Consider the following 17,914-nt stretch of genomic DNA (forward strand, 5'->3'; position numbering starts at 1 on the left):
GCGGCGCGTGCTTCCGGCCGTCGACGGCCTCGAGCGCGGCCGCGAGGACCTCCGGCGTCGCGGCGCAGCGCGCGCGGAGCGCGCCGAGCTCCGCGACGGACGCGACGGCGAGGTCGACGGTCTCGACCCCGACGACGTGCCTCGCGACGACGTCGGCCGCCGCGGCGCCGAGGAACGTCGTTTCGACGACGGCGATGGTCCGCGGCGCGGGCGGCGGGTCGCCGTCGCCGTCGACGAGGCAGCCGCCGAGGAAGAGGACCTCGAGGCTCGGCAGCGCGCCGCGCGCGACGGCCCCGAGCAGCGCCGACGACACCGTGCCGTTCGTGAGGCCGAGGAGGCGCAGGCCCCGCGCCGTGGGCGCGCGCGGCGCGAGCCAGAGCACGTCGCCGATGTGCAGCGCCTCGAGGCCCTGCTTCGCCAGCGCGTCGCGCGCGACCGCGTCGCCGAGGCAGAAGCACTTGGACGCGACGACGGCACGCGCCGCCGCCGCCGCGACGAGCAGCTCCTCGGAGCGCACGTTGCCGTGGCGGAACCGCGCGCAGCGCATCGCGCCGGCGAGGGGCAGGAAGCGGTCCAGCGCTACGCGGCGGCCGGTGAAGTGGAAGCTCAGCTCCGTCGACCGCGCGAGCGCGAGGACGCCGCGGCTCGCGCCGCGCAGGTTGCCGAGGTCGCGCGGCGTCCGCGCGCTGAGGAAGAGGCAGCTGCGGACGAGCTCCTCGGGCAGCGTTGCCAGCGCGCCGAGCGACGACATTGCCAGCACTCGATGACGAGGAGGCTGTGGAGCTCCGGAGAGCGGTCCGGGAGGGCCTCCTTGAGGTCAAGAAACCTGATGAGGTCGATATTGATGAGGCTGCCGAAGCGAGCAGCCATGGGCTGCCCAATGGTGGAGGCGGTGCAGCACAGCTCGTGAGACCATGCGGCGCCTCTCGGCGCTCCTCGTCGCCGCGGCGGCCCGGGCCTACGAGTTTTCCGCGCCGCACGTCGTCACCGCCGACGATTTGGTCCGCACCCTGTGCCTGGCCGACGTCGACGGCGACGGCGACGTCGACTTCCTCGCGGCCTTCGACGCGACCGTCGCGTGGTACGCCAACGTCGCCCTGAGCTTCAGCGCGAACGTCATCGGCACCGCCGCGGACGACGCGCGCGGCGAACGCCATGCCCTACCCCGAGGCCTGTCGAGCCGTCGACGTCCGCCTGACCAAGGCGCTCTACGCGTCGGCGCAGTTCGGCGCGACGGCCGCGTGCCTCTACGGCCCGGCGACGTGTGCCTTCGCGCCGCTGCTGGGCATCGAGATCGCCGCGTTCATGATGACCGCCGTGCGGAAGCGGTGGGTCACGTCGTCGGCGTACCACGGCGTCTACGCGTCGGCGCTCCTCGCGAACTACGCGCTCGCCGCCGCGCTCAGCGTCCGCGCGCTCGCGGCCGGCCGCACCTGGCCCCTCTCATTCCTCCTCGCGACGAACCTCGCGCAGCGCCTCCGGGTCGGGCGCGGCGTGCCGCCCGCCTGGGCCTGGGTCGCCGCGGTGGGCGCGACGGAGGCCGCGCGCGCCGTCGCGCCCCCGCTCGCGCGTCGCGCGGGCGCGGACGCCTGGCTCGCCGTCGGCGCGCGGGCGCTCGCCGCCCCCCTCGCCCTCCGGCTTGCCTGGTGGATCCACGCGAACGCGAGGATGCTGGCCTGGACGCTGGGGTGGCCGACGCCCCGATCCACGCCCGCGCTCTTCGCGAGCCTCCACCCCATCTTCTCCAAATCCGGTCGTTATGCTATGTAGGCTGATACCACCTTTTAAGCCCAGCAGTCCAGTTCGACGCCGCCGCGCGTGTCCGCGACGGCGATGAGCGAGAGAAGGGCGCCGAATTGCCGGCCGTGGCGGTCGCCGACGCGGTGGAGCTCGCGCGTGCTCCGGCAGGCGAGGATCTCCGGGAGCAGGTCGGAACCGAACGTCTTGCGGCCGTCGAAGAAGAGGTCGCCGACGACCTACCGAACGCGTCGGTGACGACTTTTCGTCGTTTTCCCGGCCAAAATCTCTCGAAAATTGTCAGGACGCCGCCGAGGACGCGACACTCGACCTGGTGGTACTCCGCGCAGAGTAATCGCAGCGCGGCGTGGTCCGCCGTGACGCGCTCGAGGAGGTCGACGAAGCGGCGCGCGGAGAAGACGGGCACGCGCGCGCGCCCGTCCGAGAGGTTGAAGAGGCAGACGAGCGACGCCGTCAGCGCGTCGGAGAACTCGAGGCCGTCGCGGTCCGTCGCGCCCGACGCTCTCACGACGAAGCAGTCCCGGAGCGGCGGGAGCGTCGCCGCGAGGACGAGGATCCACCGGATGTTCGTCGACGCCGCGGGCACGTCCTGCAGCCAGCGCAGGTACTTTTGGTACTTGCAGCCCGGCGACGGCGCGGCTCGCAGCGCGGCGGCGTGGCGCGCGAGCGCCGCGGCGACGCGCTCGCGGTCGCCGGCCGCGTCGCCGAGCGCCTCGCGGAGCGCGCCGCGGCGGAACGCGTCCGTCTTTCTAGCGCCGAGCCGCGACGACCACTTCCGGCCCAGGGACGGCGGCAGCGCCGCGGCGATGATGCAGCGGGCCCAGACGTCGCGCGGCACGCTCGAATCTCGCCGGAGGGCTCGCACGGCGGCGATGGCCGAGAGCCCGTCGCAGGCGTACTCGATGATGAGCTGGACGAGCTCCTCCGGCAGCGGCTCCACGGGATCGTCGGCGGCGCGCGACGCGCCGAGCGCCGCGGCGCCGACGCCCATGTCGAGGAACGCTGCGCAATGAGAGCAGCCCGCTCCACGAGCGCTCCGAGCCCGCTTCAGTTTTTGCGGCATCATTGACCTTTTGGCACAGCGAGAAGCATGGCACTTAGCATGCGGACCGCATTGGCCCTCGCCCTCGCGACGGCGGCTGCCCAGCCGTCGAACTCGACCTATTACGGCATGTACAAGGCGACGTGGGCGACGTCGGACCCCATCCACACGACCTACCCCTTCCTCACGGAGCTTTTGGGCAACCTGCCCACGGACAACAACTGTCCCAATCTGACCTGCGCCTGCGGCACGCAGGGCCGCACGGAGCTCAACGGCACGCACGGGTTCGGGAGCGAGGACCACTTCGGCGTCCACACCGTCGAGGCCGCGGGCGTCAACGGGAGCCGGCTCCGCGCGTCAGGCGCGTATTCGCTCGAGGAGATCGAGGCGATCTGGGGCGCGGCGCTCGGCGAGATGGACGCCTACGACACGTTCCTCGATAACCATCTCGCGCTCTGGGCCCCGGACCTGGCCCCCTACGTCGAGCGCTTCCAGGCCGCGGCCGTGCCGGCGCTCGGCCTCCGGTGGGCGTTCCGAGGCGAGCGCTACGCGAGCCTCCTGGTCCACGTGCCCAAGTCCCAGGTCGTCCTCGAGCTCATCTCGCAGACCGCGCCGCCGGGCGTCCGCCAGCGTCCTGCATCCGTGGCGGCTTTCGAGAAATTTTGACCGGCAAAACGATGAAAGATCTTTACCGACGCATGTGGTAGGCGTCCGCTGGGTCGCCGTCGACGAGGTCCGCCACCGCTTCGAGGACGGGCCGCCGGCCGTGGCCGCCGGGCGCCTCGAGCCGCTCCACGTGAGCCGCTTCGCGGCGGATCTCGACGTCATCGAGGTCTTCTACGACCGGGTCCTCGGCGAGAAGCCGAGCGCCGTCGACTTTCCGCTCGACGAGGCGGACCCGACGTCGAAGCGCCTCGTCTACGGCGGGCCGGGCTCGTTCACGCCCGACGTCGCGCTCGTCTTCGTGACGCGCGCCGAGCCCTCGAACCGCGCGCGCTCCGCGTCCTGGTTCCAGCGCTACGCCGTCGCCGTCGGCGAGCACTACATGCGCAACTACACGGACTGCTGGCCCGTCTGGGGCGACGACCGGCGTCCCGCGACGATGTTCGACCGGGAACGCGACGGAACGTCCCGTAGGCGACAACCACGTCGCGGTCCAGATGAACCGCGTGACCCCGGGCGCGCCGACGCTCGACGACGTCGTCGCGAACCTCGACGCCATGGGCTGGCACCTGCACCACCCGTTCAAGGGCGCGTGCAAGGCGCCCGGCGACTGCGGGCCGAGCGACATCTACCTCATGGACCCGAGCGGCTGGACGACGCAGCTCGTGTCGCCCGTGGGCTTCAAGAATACGACGCTCCCGGGCGCGGACGTCGACAGCGGCGGCCTCTCGGGCTACTGCTTCGAGTTCTGCGAGCACTTACGCGCGCCGTGCGAGTAAAAGGCGCGTTTAGACGACGGCGCTCTGCCGCCAGTACAAGTAAAAGGCGCGTTTAAACGACGGCGCTCTGCCGCCAGCGCGCGCCGTCGAGCGCGTCGTCCGGCGGCGCGGCGAGCGCGCCGGCCTTGGGCGGCGGCAGGCTCGACCGGCGCACGGTGCTCTTGCGGAGCGGCGGCGCGGCCCGGGCGCCCGGCGCCGCCGCGGCATCGACGGCCGGCGGCCGCACGGACAGCGACCGGCGGATCTTCCGGTAGGCCGCGCGCGCGGACGAGCCGAGCGAGCCCGTGGTCTCGACGACCTTCTCGAGGGGCGTCTGGTGCACGTCCTCCCAGTGGCGCTGGAGCACCTCGGCGCTCGGCGCGCGCATCCAGCACGTCGGGCAGATGAAGCCCGACGCGATGACCGCCGGGTGCTGCGGGCTCGGCGCCGCGGGCGGGCACGCGCGCGCGCCGGCCGCGGCCCGGTGCCGCGAGCCGAAGCGGCTCCGCGCGGGCGTCGCCGCCGCCGCGGGCGTCGCCGGCGCGTCCACGGCTTCCGCCTCGGGCGTCGGCGGGAGCGGCGCGCCCGGCGGCGGGAGCGCCGCGGGCGACAGCATCGCCATGAGCTCCGCGGACGTCGGCGCGGAGAGCAGGTCCGGGTCCGCGGGCTTGGGCGTCGCGGCGCCGGCGTCGCCGAGGGCCTCGGCCCTCGCCTCCTCGGCGCGCAGCCGCTCGCCGGCCTCCCGCGCCTCCTTGAGCTTCGCCCAGAGCGAGTCGCGCTCCTGCTCCTGCGCCTCCAGCTGATCGACGATGTTCGAGCCGCGGCGCTTGAAGCTCCCGAGGTCGAGCTTGTTCAAAGAGGACGGCGAGTCCATGGTCGGGTGTTGGTGCGCTGCGGCTCGCGCGGAGAACGGGTCGGGCTCCTGCGGCGGCGGCGCGCGCGCAAGACGAGAACAGGCAAGCCGATGCTGATTGGGGCTTCCTTGAAAGTAAGGCCTTCGGCAAAAGTAGATGCTGAAGTCTCGGTGAACAGCAACAAGTTCAGGAATATAGCAATTCCTTTCGTTTCCAAGACGCGAAAGCCAGGCGCCTCGCACGTGGGCGCGCGCCGGCCGTGGCGTAGCCGCAGCCGCAGCCTCGCGCGACGCCGACGCGCGCGGCCCACGCCACGGCGGTGACGGCGGTGGCTGCCCCCGCACACGTGGGCAGCCCGGATCCGCAATACGCGTAAACCCATGTCGGCGCGCTCCATGGACGCGGCCGACGTCGCGCTCCTGCCGAGCGCGAGCCCGCGCGCCGCGAGGAGCCCGTCGACGAAGCGGCCGCGGAGCGACAGCCTCGACGCCCTCGAGGCGAGCCTCCGCGGCGGCCGCGCGGCGACGGGCGCCGAGGCGAGCCTCCGGCGCGGCGACGACGACGCGTCGAGCGCGACGAAGAAGCGGCGGGGCCGCAAGCCCATGAACCTGAGCACGGAGGAGCGCGCGACGCTCACGCGCGCGCGGAACCGGCTCCACGCGCAGTCGACGCGGCGCCGCAAAAAAATCGTCGCCGAGTACGCGCGGCGGCGGTGCGACGAGATCTTGGCCGAGTACGCCGGGGCGGGCGACGCGCCGACGCGCGAGATGGTCGTCGCCATGCTCGAGCTCGACGGCGACGGCGTCACGCGGCGGGCCATCCTCAACAAGTTTTTAGAACTTCTCTTCAACGGCGCGTCGCAGCCGAGCGGCTTCGCGGACCTCGCGGCCTGCGGCGACGCCTTCGAGCTGCGCCTGCCCGCGGCCATTCACCGCGCGTCGGCGGCGAGCCACGCGCCGCCGGGCCTCGACCCGGGCAAGGCGTCGCGCGCGGGGACCGCGGTCGCGCTCCGGGGCGTCGAGGCGCTCGCGTTCGAGGCCGCGTGCGTCCGGTCGTTCCTCGACGGCTTGCGGCGCGGGCCGTCCGGCGCGGGCCCCGTCTCGGCGATCGACGTCGAGTGCGCCCTCGCCGAGGACGCGCACGCGTCGGCCGTGGGCGACGTCTTCGCGTCGGACTTCCGCTACGCGACGCGGGGCCTCGTGAACGCGGGCTTCCCGCGCGAGCTCGAGGTCCGCGGGGCGCTGCGGGCCCGCTTCAACGTGCGCGCTAGACTCAGCGACCTCGAGCTCTCCTACGACGCGGGCGCCGTCGCCGCGGCCGTCGCGGACCTCGGCGCGCCGCCGGGCCGCGCGCCCGACGCCGCGGCGCCCCGCGGCTCCGCGCCGCCGGCCGACGACGGTCTTCACGGCGCCGCGCCGGCGCCGGCGCCGGCCGCGGCCCTCGGCGCGCCCAAGCTCTTCCCCTTCTGCGGCGACGACCTCCCCTTCGCGATGCGCTGCGTCGAGGACATCTTCTCGTCCAACGGCCTCGCCGCCAACGGCGACGACGCGCCGCCGCGGCCCCCGGCGGCGGAGATCGCCCTCCTCCAGGCCCTCTGGGGCGGCGGCCTCCCGGCCGACGGCGGCTGAAGGGCCCGCCGCGCTCTCTTCCACTCTGTTTTGTCCGTTGTACCCCGCTGTCCCCCCAACCCCGTCGCTCGCCCCGTGTGCGTGTGCAACCTGATAAACACTGTGTCGTTTCTAGAGTGGAGGGTGCTGCCGGGCTGGCGGGCTGGCGGAGCGTCGGAGCTGGTACAATTGGGCAAACTTGTCGCGATTGAAGCCGTCGGTGAAGTCGTGCCCGGTTCAGCCCGATGACGCGGCCAGCGGAGTCGATGATGTTCGTCGCCATTAATTAGCGCTGCACACCGCACCGTTACCGCTACACACCACACCGCTACCATTAATTAGCGCTGCACACCGTTACTTCTCCGCCGCCGCGGCGCCGGGACACGCTCCCGCCGCCGGACGCGCGGCGGAGGCGGCTCGAGACGACGCTCCGGCTGCTGCGGCGGAGCTGCGAGCTCGGGCTCTACGTCGCGCCCCTGGCCCTGAGCCGCGTCGCCGTCGAGGCCTGCAAGCTCGTCGGCATCGCCGGCGCCGAGGAGCGGTGGTGGGACTACGCGCTCTGGTCCGTCGAGGGCATGGGGCCGACGGCCGTCAAGCTCTGCCAGTGGGCGGCCGGGCGGCCGGACCTCTTCCCCGCCGCGGCGACGAAGCGCTTCTCCCGGCTGCACGACGCGGTCCGCCCCCACGCCTTCCACCACACGGACCGGGCCCTCGCCGCGGCGCTGGGGGCGGACTGGCGCGACACGCTCGAGCTCGACGAGCGCCGGTTGTTGGGCTCGGGCTGCATCGCGCAGGTCTACGCGGGCACGCACGACGGCCAGCGGGTCGCCGTCAAGGTCGTCCACCCGGGCGTGCGCGAGGCCGTGGAGACGGACATGGCGCTCCTCGCGTTCTGCGTCGGCTGCGGCGAGCGGTTCGCGCCCGGCGCGTTCCGCTACCTCGCCGTCGGCGGCTCCGTGCACCGCTTCGGGGCCATCATGCGGTCCCAGCTCGACCTGCGGACCGAGGCGTCGAACCTGGAGCGGCTCCACGCCCACTTCGTGCGCGACGACTCCGTCGTCGTGCCGCGGCCCGTCGGCCGGCGGCGGTCGCCGGACGTGCTCGTCGAGGAGTTCGTCGCGGGCGTGCCCGTGCTCGACTTCGCCCGGGGCGACGAGGCGCGGGCGGCGAAGATCGCCGAGGCCGGCGCGCGCGCCGTGCTGAAGATGGTGCTCCACCACAACTTCGTCCACGGGGACCTGCACCCCGGCAACATGCTCGTCAACGACCGCGCGCAGCTCGTGCTCCTCGACGCGGGCATCTGCGTCGAGATCGGCGACCGGGCCCACGAGGACATGGTGTCGATCCTCAAGGCCATGCTCGAGGCGCGCGGCGCCGACGCGGGGCGCCTCATCCTGGGCGCGCACGCGAACCGCGGCGATTTCGGCGCGATAGACCGCGAGAGCGAGGCGCGCTTCGTCACGGGCATCGACGAGATGGTCGCGCGGTCGCGGGACCAGCCCATCTTCGAGTCCATGGCGGAGTACATGTCCACGATCTGCGGCCTCGCGGTGTCGCACCGCGTCGTCCTCGACGCGTCCTTCGTGTCCGTCGCGCTCGCCATCAAGATCATGGAGGGGCTGTGCCTGGGCATCAGCCCGGACTTCCCCTTCCTCGAGATCGCCGCGCCCATGTTCCTGCAGGCCCAGATGACGCGGTCGTCCCAGCGCGAGCTCGGCCGCCTCTCGGCCTGGTCGCGCGGCGTCCTCGAGGACATCAAGGCCAAGGAGGGGCTGGCGTAACTTAGCACATAGATGTGATGTTGACCAAGTTATTGAAGGGGATAGGCTGGGGATGCGCGCCCGACTGCCAGTGCCGTCCGGGGATGTTGCACATCATCATCCACTCAAAAGCTGGCCCGGGTCCGGCGCGCAATGGACGAAGACGCTGCACGGAAATGCGTGCTTATAAAGACCATCATTCGCCGACGCGATGTCGGCTCCGACGAGCGCGCAGCTACTTATGCCTTTCTACTGTGCGCGGCCCGGTCGGCGCGCTCGAGCCCTCCGAGTCAAAGGCGGAGTGCCAGGCGGCAGCGCTCGAAACTCCAGTTGTGTCGCCTCCCGCACGATGTGATCCAGCACATCGCGCGACTCGCCTACGCGTCCCCGTATGTGGCCGAATTTACCACGGACTGGAACAGACCCTGGACTTTCGATTACCTGATGCGCAACCGTCTTATGGAGCTGGACTGCCGCATGTCGGAGCTCGCTGTTACGAGCGTTGCTTTTCGCGCTGATCACTCTCTCGATCACCTCGCGTTGGCCCGACCCATCATCAATTCTCTCGTCTACCTGGAGTTCACTCTCTCACTTGTTTGGTTCGGCACGTGCTTTTATTGTCAGTACGGTGGTTCGGCGATGATGTTGCGATTCTTTATGGAAGAAGACGAACTGGGAAACGAACTCACAGGAGACCCGCAAGACGACGCTCGTGTGGGTTTGTTCGTGGATGATCAGTTCTATGGGGTTCCAGCCTTCGGTAATAATTGGTCTTACTACGAGGACCCTGTGACAGTCGGCCTTCTCGTTGACACGGTCCGCGGCTGCGTGACTTTCCACATGAACGACATCGACGGTCCATGCCTGCCATTGGGCGGCTCAGACTGGAAGCAATCGGGCGTTTTTGTTTACGTCGCCGACTTTGTTGATTCGCCCAGTCTCGAAGAACCCCCCACGGAGGTTACCGTATCTACGCCGCCATGTCCGCCCTCACTACTGCGCGCGGCCGTTCCCAAGAGCGCCGATGAGCACACAGCTGACGCTTCGCTTACGCACGTTCGAGGCGACCACCACGTCCATGACATCGCCCGACGCGACCTCGCAAGAGCGTTTGATAGTTTCATGTAAGAAAACTGTGAATTTAGTACAAAACGCCCCTCGGGGGCCCTCAAGTGTTGAACGTTCGAACACGTGTTAGGCGGGCGGGGCGCCGGCGTCCTCCCCGGGCGGCGGGTTCGCCTCCGCGGCGGGCGCCTCGTCCCCCGCGGCGTCCTCGTCGTCGTCCGCGGGCGCCTCGTCGTCGTCGCCGTCCGCGGCGCGGTCGCCGTCGTCCGCGGCGCGGCCGCCGCCCGCGCGGACGACGCCGACGTCCCCCCCGCCGAGCTGGACGCCCGCGGCGACGCGGACGCCGTCGGCGACGACGACGACGGAGCTCGGCGACACGGGCGCGAGCTCGACGTCGCCCGGCGCGGCGCGGCGCGCGGCGCTCCTCGACGGCCGCCGGCTCCGGGACGGCGACCGCGCGCCCGGCGACGGCGGCCGCGGCGGCCGCGGGTGGACGCGGGGGATGGCGACCTGCTTGCACATGGGGCAGGAGTTGCGCCCCCGGAGCCAGGGGCCGATGCAGTCGCCGTGGAAGAGGTGGCCGCACCGCGGGAGCGCGACCTGGGCAGCACAAGAGAGATTCAACGTCGCTTCAACGTGAGTGTTTCGCGCGCGCGCGTTACGAAAAACACATCCACGCTTCGAGACCGTTCCGAGAGATGATCGCTCGTCGAAAAATCAGCCGAAACGAGTGGAAAATGGCCGAGATCGGAGACTTTGAAGTTGGGAATTTCGCTCTCTTGTCCTGCCCTGAGCGCGACGGCGGGCTCCGCGTCGTCGCCCGCGAGGTCCGAGAGGCAGATGGCGCAGATGTCGTCGTCGCCCGCGGCGCCGGCGACGCCCGCGTCGAGGCCCTCGCAGAGCGCGGCGACGGCGGCGTCGTAGGCCTCCGCGACGCGGCGCCGGACGTCGTCGCCGGGCGCGTCGCGGCGCGGCGGTGCGCCCGGCGCGTCGCGCCGCGGCGCGACGCGGCTCGCGACGCGCAGGTACAGGCGCCGCGCGGGGCCGAAGACGCGCGTCGCCGCCGTGGCCGTCAGCTGGGGCACGCGGCCCCGCCGCGGCGGGTCGCCGTCGCCCGCGGCGTCGCTCGCGTGCGCCTCGACGAGATCCTCCAAATCCGCGGCCGCGAGCCGGCTGAACGCCGTGGCCCCCCAGGGGTCGCCGCCGGCGAGGCCGCCGTCGCCGCCGCGGCCCCGAGGACCGCGGCGCCGCCGGCCGCCGCGCTGCGTCACGCAGAACGCGAGGCAGAGCGAGCTCACGACGATCTCGACGACCACCAACACCGCGAGCCAGGGGTGGTTCCGCACAGACTTGCCCACGCCCACGCGCCGCTTCCGCGTCCGCCGCGTCACGACGACCGTGGCCCGCCCGTCGCCGCGGCCGTCGTCGTAGCGGTCGTCGTCCCAGACCGCGGGCCTGGGCAGGACAAGGGTGATTCAACGTCGCTTCAACGTGAGTGTTTCGCGCGCGCGCGTTCCGGAAAAAGCATCCACGCTTCGAGACCGTTCCGAGAGATGATCGCTCGTCCAAAAATCAGCCGAAACGAGTAGAAAATGGCTGAGATATGAGCCTTTGAAGTTGGGAATTTCGCTCTCTTGTCCTGCCCTGCCGCGGGCGCGCGCGGGCACGGCGCCGTCGCGTTGCCGAAGCAGACGCCGCACGCGTCCGCGGCCTCGCCCCGCCCCCCGCAGACGCCGCACCGATCCACCTTGGCCAGCCCGTTGCAGACGCCCAGGCAGTCCGCGTAGGCGCAGCACACCGTCGCGCCCGGCGCGCCGCTCTTCTCGAGCTCGCCGCGGTACGCGCCGCCGCCGCAGACGCCCAGGCAGTCCGCGTCGTCGAAGGCGCAGCAGACCTCGCCGTCGTCGTAGGCGGGCCGGCTCCCGTTCGCCGACGAGCACGCGCCCGCGCAGTCCGAAGAGGCCCAGAAGTCGTCCGCGCCGCAGCCGCCGGCTGTTGAACACCCGCACGCCCCGCACGCGCCGCACGCGGACGCGTTGGTCGTCATGTCGCCGGCCGCGCAGCCCCCCGAAGCTGTAGATCCCGCGGCGACGACCGCGACGGTCGGGAAGTCGGCGACCAGCGCCCGCTCGCCGTCCGTCTCCGTCGCCGCGCCGCCGTCGCCCGCGCCGCCGTCGACGTCGCCCGCGGGCGCCGCGTAGCGGAGCTCGACGGTGACGACATCGCCGGCGACGAGCGCCGCCGGCAGCGCGCAGGAGACCTCGACGGCGCCGCCGGGCTCGCCGGTCTCGGCGAACGCCGCGCGCGCGCCGCCGACCGACGCGCCGCCCTTGAGGAACGCGCAGCGAAACTCGAAGGCCGGCTCGCGCGCGCACCCGAAGAAGGCCGCGCGCAGCGTCGCGTTGCCGCCCTCGGGCGCGACGGCGTCGCCGCACCATTTCTCGGGCACGGGGCAGGCGACGACGCGCGCGTTCGACCGCGGCGCCGCGCCCGCGTAGACGCCGGGCACCGTCGTCCCGAAGAGCTTCGCGCGGTCCGCCTGCGCGTCGCTCAGCGCGACGGCGTCCGACGCCGGGTCGAGGCGCAGCCCCACGAGCAGCGCCGCCGCGAGGTGGCCGTCCGCGCCGCGCAGCGCGCGGCTGTCGAGCACGCGCTCGTGCAGGATCTCGACGCGGCCGTCGCCGTGGAGCGTCGCGGCGAACCAGAGCCGCGCCTCCGGGTGGCCGAAGACGGACACGTTCTCGTAGCGCGCCGTCCAGGACCCGGGAGCCGCCGCGCCGTCGCCGCTCGCGACGCCCGGTTGGGCGGCGACGACGCGGCTCCGGCCGTCGTAGGACGGGTCCAGGTCCGTCACGAAGGCCGCGATCGCCGCGAACCAGGACCCGTTCGTCGTGCAGAGCGGGAACATGGCGAAGAACGCGCCACACGGCGGCGTCGGGCCGACGAAGATCGCGCCGTTCGCGTTCGCGTAGGCCTCGTAGCGCCGCCGGTCGAGGAAGGGGAACCCGAAGTCGAGCGACCGCCGCGACATGGGCGAGTCGTCGACGTCCGACACGCGCAGCACGTCGCTGGCGTTGGCAAAGGCCGCCGCGAAGGGCGCGGGGTCCCAGGGCTCCGTTCGAAGCAGGTAGCGCACGCTTTGTTTGGTGTCGGCATTGATCGTCGACGGGGTCGCGCGCGGGACGTGCGCGAGGGCGAGGAGGACGAGGGAGCCTGTCAGGGCAGGGCGACGTGATGCTGAAGCCATAGAATATGCCGAGTTTTGGTGCCTTTTTGTTTGAAGAGATGATGAAGCTTGTGGCAAAATCGATCGGGCCCAGGGCCGAGGAACGCGGCCAAGCCTGCGCCTTGGACGAGCCCAGCGACCAGACCGCCCGCCGCCAACGCAATGGCGCGCGGCGCGAGCGAGGTCATCGACCGGCGGTCGGCGACGGACGACGATGCCCCCGCTCCCGCGGACGAGGCGCCGTCCTGGCTGCCGAGCGCCGTCCTCTTCGCCGCGGGCGTCGCCATCCTGCTGCGGCCGCGGGACGCCGTCGCCGTCGTCGTGCTGCTGCTGAGCGCCGCGGCGTCGCCACCGGGCGTCGCCGCGACGAGCCGGCTCGCCGGCGCCGTGCTCGGGCACGAGGGCTTCAGACGGGGCCACACGGCCGCGTTCGCGGACGTGCTGCGCGACGCCCGCGTCGAGGCGGCGATGCGCGGCACGCTCCGCGGCGCGCTCGTCGACAGCGTCGTCGACGAGACGCTCCAGCGCAGCCTCGCGGTCATGATCCGCGAGGCCGTCGCGGACGCGATCAACGACGACAAGTTCATGGGCCTCTTCCGCAACGCGCTCAAGGACAGCCTCAAGGACCAGGACCTCCACCGCGCGGCCATCGAGGGGAGCCTCTCCGCGCTCAACCCGTTCAAGCGGCGCGGCGCGGCGGAGGACGACGCGACGTAAGGCGCCCCGGGGAACGCCTAGCCCGGGTCGACCGCGGCCGCGTGCCGGCGGAGCCAGTGCGCGAGCCAGCCCTGGAGGTCCTCCGCGAGCCCGTCGAGCTCGTCGCGGCCGAGGTAGCTGCCCTCGACGCGCGCGAAGGCGCGCGCGGGGTCGAGGAGCGCCCGCGCGAAGCGCTCGAGGGCCGCGGACCGGCGGTCGAGGAAGCCCGGGATCGTCGCGGCGCCCGGCGGCGCGCGGCCCGGGAACGCGGCGCGCGCGACGTCCAACGCGGGCCACCGCTGTTCGACGAACGCCGCGGCCTCGCGCCACTTCGAGAAGCGGGCCTCGGCGACGAAGGCCCCCGCGGCGTCGGCGCAGGGCAGGCCGTGCACGACGACGCCGTCGCCGCGGCGGCGCCAGGCCATGGCGCCGGCGACGGCCGCGGCCGGCGGCCCGCCCGCGGCCTCGCGCTCGCGCGCCGCGCCGTCCGCGCCGTCCGCGCCGCCGTCCCCGCCGTCCGCGTCGCCGTCGCCGTCGCCGCGCGCGCGGGGCCTGGCCAGGAGGCAGACGACGACGCCCCGGTCGCGCGTCGCCGCGTTGACGAGCGCGATGGCGCGCTTCGGCGTCTCGCAGGGCAGGCCGTCGAGGCACGCGATCGCGTCGCCGACGCGGAGGCCGCAGCGCCGGCCCGCGTCGCCGTCGGCGAGCGCGGCGACGCGCAGGCCCGGCCGCCGGTCCCGGGCCTTTAGCGTGATCCCCGCGGGCGCGCCGTCGGAGAGGTCGAGGCGCACGGAGCGCTCCGCGAGCGCGCCGCTCCGCGCGGCGCCGACGGCCGCGTCGAACTCGGGGTCGAGCCGCAGGGACGTGACGGGCGCGCGGCACTTCGGGCAGCCGGGCCAGGCGCGCGCCCGCGCCTCGTCGGCGGCGGCCTCGCACCACCGCGCGAGGCAGAGGAAGCAGAAGTGGTGGTGGCAGGCGCCCGTCGCCGCCGCCTCGATGGGACTGCAGCAGATCGCGCACTCGAAGGTCGCGCCCTCGGAGGCGTCGGTCGCCGCGGTGTCATCCGCCATGCTCCAGAAGCTGCCCCGACTCATGTTGCGGCAAACATGCACAAGATGCTGGCGTGCTTGGCATGATGGAGCCCTTCGAGCCATTCACGCCGCCCAAAGGAGACGCCGACGACGCGCTGCTTCAGCCGCCCACACCGCCCAATGGAGACGCCGACGACGCGCTGCCGCCGCCGCCCACGCCGCCCAAAGGAGACGACGACGACGAGCTGCCGCCGCTCCGGCCGGAGCGCGCCGTCGCGTCGGCGCGGCGCATCGGCAAGCCGGCGCGCGTCGAGGACGGCGCCGTCGCGTCGGTCGAGGACGACGCCGACGAGCCCAGCGGCCCGCCGGACCTCGACGACCGGGCGTCGCTCGCGTTCGACGGCGACGGCCGCGCCGTGCTCCCGCGGAAGCTCCGGGGCCGGCGGCTCCGGGGGCTGCTCGACGCCGCGGAGGCGAAGGCGCTCGAGGCCCGCGCGGCGGAGTCGGCCTTCGAGGACCGCGCGGACAGCGTCGACGACCGGCCGGCCTACGAGTGCGTGCTCTACGACCGGGGCTGCGTCTTGGAACCGGAGCTCTGGGGGCTCGCGGCGCTCGCCGCGCGCCGCGCGACGCCCGCGCTCCGCGCCGCGTTCGGCTACGACGCGCTCGAGCCGTCGCAGTGCCTCCTGCGGCGCTACCGCCCGGGCGAGCGCCGCGAGCACCAGGGCAGCAAAAGAGAGCGAAATTCCCAACTTCAAAGGCTCCGATCTCGGCCATTTCCCACTCGTTTCGGCTGATTTTTGGACGAGCGATCATCTCTCGGAACGGTCTCGAAGCGTGGATGCGTTTTCCGGAACGCGCGCGCGCGGAACACTCACGTTGAAGAGACGTTGAATCACCCTTTTCTGCCCAGGCGAGCACCCGGCGCACTTCGACGCGCACGCGGCGGTCACGCTCGTCGTCGCCGTGTCCGACGCGGCGGCCTACGACGGCGGCTACTACGCGCTCCCGGACCACGGCGCGCCGCGGCGCTTCGTGGATCTGGACCGGGGCTCGGGCTTCGCGCACGGCTGGGACCTGCGGCACGGCGTCTCCGTGACGCGGGGCTCGCGCGTCTCGCTCGTCTGCTGGTTCAAGCCCGCCGCGCGCGTCGGCGACGCCGACGGCCCGGGGCCCTGGCACGTCGAGGCGGCGACGCGCGGCGACGCGGACGCGCTCTACGCGCTCGCGTCCGCGGCCAAGCGCGCCGCGGACGCCGCGGCCGACGACGTCGACGCGGCCCGGTCGAGCTGGGCCGCGGAGCGCGCGCTCGCCGCGGCCGCGGACGCGGGCTCGGCGGAGGCGGCCGAGCTCCACGGCGCCGCGCTCGTCGCGGACGGCGACGCCGTCGCGGGCCTCGCGCGCTACGCCGAGGCCGCGGGCCGCGGCTACGCGCGCGCGATGCGCCACCTCGCGAGCGCGTTACTCGCCGGCGGCGGGGACGAGGGGCGGCGGGCCGCGCTCCGCTGGCTCCGCGCGGCCGCGCGCGGCCACGACGCCGACGCCATGTACGACCTCTGGGCCGCGGACCCCGGCGCGCCCTTCGCCGCCGCGTGGCTCGAGCGGGCGGCGCTCCTGGGCCAGCCGGACGCCGTGGCGCGGCGGCGCGAACGGGCGCCGTGAGCCTCACGCGCCCGGGGCGAGACCGTAGAGCCTGGCCACCTCGTCGTCGCTCCGCGCGGCCGGTTCGCCCCCGCGGCGGCGGTACATGACGTCCGTCCGGAGGAGGTACTTGCGCCCCGAGCCGAGGGGCTCGCCGTCGTGGTAGAGGTAGCGCCCCGCCGACGGCTGCGCGAAGACGACCGCGCGGCCCGCGGCGGGCGCGACGGCCAAATTGACCGGCCGGTCGCGGCCGCGCTCGCCGCCCTCGAAGCGCGTCCGTCCGCCGTCGACGACGTCGTTGAGATAGATGTTCACCGTGAACATGCTGCCGTCGCCGCGGCGGTAGTCCGCGTCGAGGTGCGACGCGAAGCGGTCGCCGGGGTGGTAGAGCGCGAGGCGAAGGCGCTCGTTGCAGCCGTAGGCGTCCCAGGTCGCGCCCTTGTGGGTGACGGTCGCCGGGACGAGCGGCCGCAGGCGTGCCCAGAGCGCGTCCGCGAGGGACGCGTCCGTCGTGATGAGGCGGAGGTTGCCGCGGTACTGGCGCGGGAAGCCGGTGGAGCCGAACGTTTCGGCTTCGGCGGCGGCGATCAGCGCGTCGCACTCGCCGCGCGCGAGCAGGCCGTCGATCAGGACGAGGTCCGCCGGGTCGTACTGCGCGGCGCCCGTCTCGTAGTGCGGCGCGATCGCAACGGGCGCGTCTGCGTCCTCGAGCAGCCGCGCCCACGCCGTCGCGCACCCGACGCGCTCCGGCGCCGCGCGCCGCCTGTCGCCGCTCTTCTTCGTCGCCCGGCGCAGCAGCGCCGCCATGAGGATGGTGACGACGACGATGACGACGATGGCAAAACCCGTGTGTGCTTGGGCAGCATCAGGAGCGCGCTCCCGCAAAGCTCCCTGCAAAGGTTCGGTTGTTTCACTTCAACCTTATTAAAGGGCGGCGCGCGCGACTAGACCTTGCTGTTGATGGAGCCGCAGGTGTAGGCGGAGGAGCCGCCCGTGGACCAGGTCTTCGTCGAGAGCGACGTCGCCGTGGAGCCCGTGGAGACGTGGGTCTTGGAGACGGGGGGCGGCCGCTTGCAGCGGCCCGTGGCGCAGCCGGAGCAGTGGTGCGCGCGGAGGCCGAGGCGCTTCGGCGCGGCTTTAAGGGGCGGCGCCGCCGCCGCCGCGTCGCCCTCGCGGGGCTCGACGACGATCTTCGTGTCCGCGACGGCCGGCGTCGGCTCGTAGTACGTCGTGCCGCCGCCGCCGCCCTCGCGCGCCGGGTCGTAGTAGAAGGTCCCCGCGGGCTCGTCCGCGTCGGCCCGGCCCGCGGGGGCGACGACGCAGTAGTCGCCGTCGCCGAGGCCCGAGGCCGCCGCGGAGTTGCTCGACGGCGGCGGCGGCGCCGCCGCGGCGGCCGGCGCCGCGCGCGGCGGGAGCGGGTGCTCGGACGCGGCGTCCTCCGGGATGTCCGCGAGCCCCGCGAACGGCGCGTTTTGCGCCGGCGCCGCGCCCCGGCCCTCGAGGTAGCGCTTCTGGAGCTTGTGGATGAGCCAGAGGGGCCGCGCGGCGCGGATCTCGAGCGGGAACGTGCCGCGCTGCGCGTCGACGGCGTCGCACTCGTTGCAGTACTGCGCGAGGCTCCGGTGCGCCGTGTTCGACGTCCAGCCGTGGCCGCACTCCTGGCACTCGAAGCGGCCCCGGCCGCACTCGTCCGCCACGGGCAGCGCCTCGAGCCGCGGCGCCGGGCCGCCCGCGGGCGCCGCGGCGCAGCGGCGGCACGTCGCGACGGGCTTCCGCGCGGGCACCTTGCGCCAGAAGACGCCGTGGCGCGCGC

The 17,914-nt window shown here is 73.4% G+C and overlaps 2 protein-coding genes across 2 annotated transcripts; both read left to right on the forward strand.

The window, feature by feature from the left end:
• Nucleotides 1-914: 914 nt before the first annotated feature.
• AURANDRAFT_70874 (hypothetical protein) lies at nucleotides 915-4,251 on the forward strand (the record flags this gene model as incomplete). Its single annotated transcript, XM_009035472.1, has 5 exons — nucleotides 915-1,115; nucleotides 1,171-1,753; nucleotides 2,841-3,431; nucleotides 3,508-3,891; nucleotides 3,938-4,251. The coding sequence occupies 5 exons, from the start codon at nucleotides 915-917 to the stop codon at nucleotides 4,240-4,242; spliced, it is 2,064 nt and encodes a 687-aa protein (XP_009033720.1).
• Nucleotides 4,252-5,470: 1,219 nt separating this feature from the next.
• Nucleotides 5,471-8,463, forward strand: AURANDRAFT_70875 (hypothetical protein; the record flags this gene model as incomplete). The annotated part of the gene is made up of 2 exons (XM_009035473.1): nucleotides 5,471-6,591; nucleotides 7,095-8,463. The coding sequence occupies 2 exons, from the start codon at nucleotides 5,471-5,473 to the stop codon at nucleotides 8,461-8,463; spliced, it is 2,490 nt and encodes an 829-aa protein (XP_009033721.1).
• Between the last annotated feature and the right edge of the window lie 9,451 nt (nucleotides 8,464-17,914).

Source organism: Aureococcus anophagefferens (genome assembly GCF_000186865.1).
Source record: "Aureococcus anophagefferens unplaced genomic scaffold AURANscaffold_3, whole genome shotgun sequence".
Taxonomy (NCBI): domain Eukaryota; class Pelagophyceae; order Pelagomonadales; family Pelagomonadaceae; genus Aureococcus; species Aureococcus anophagefferens.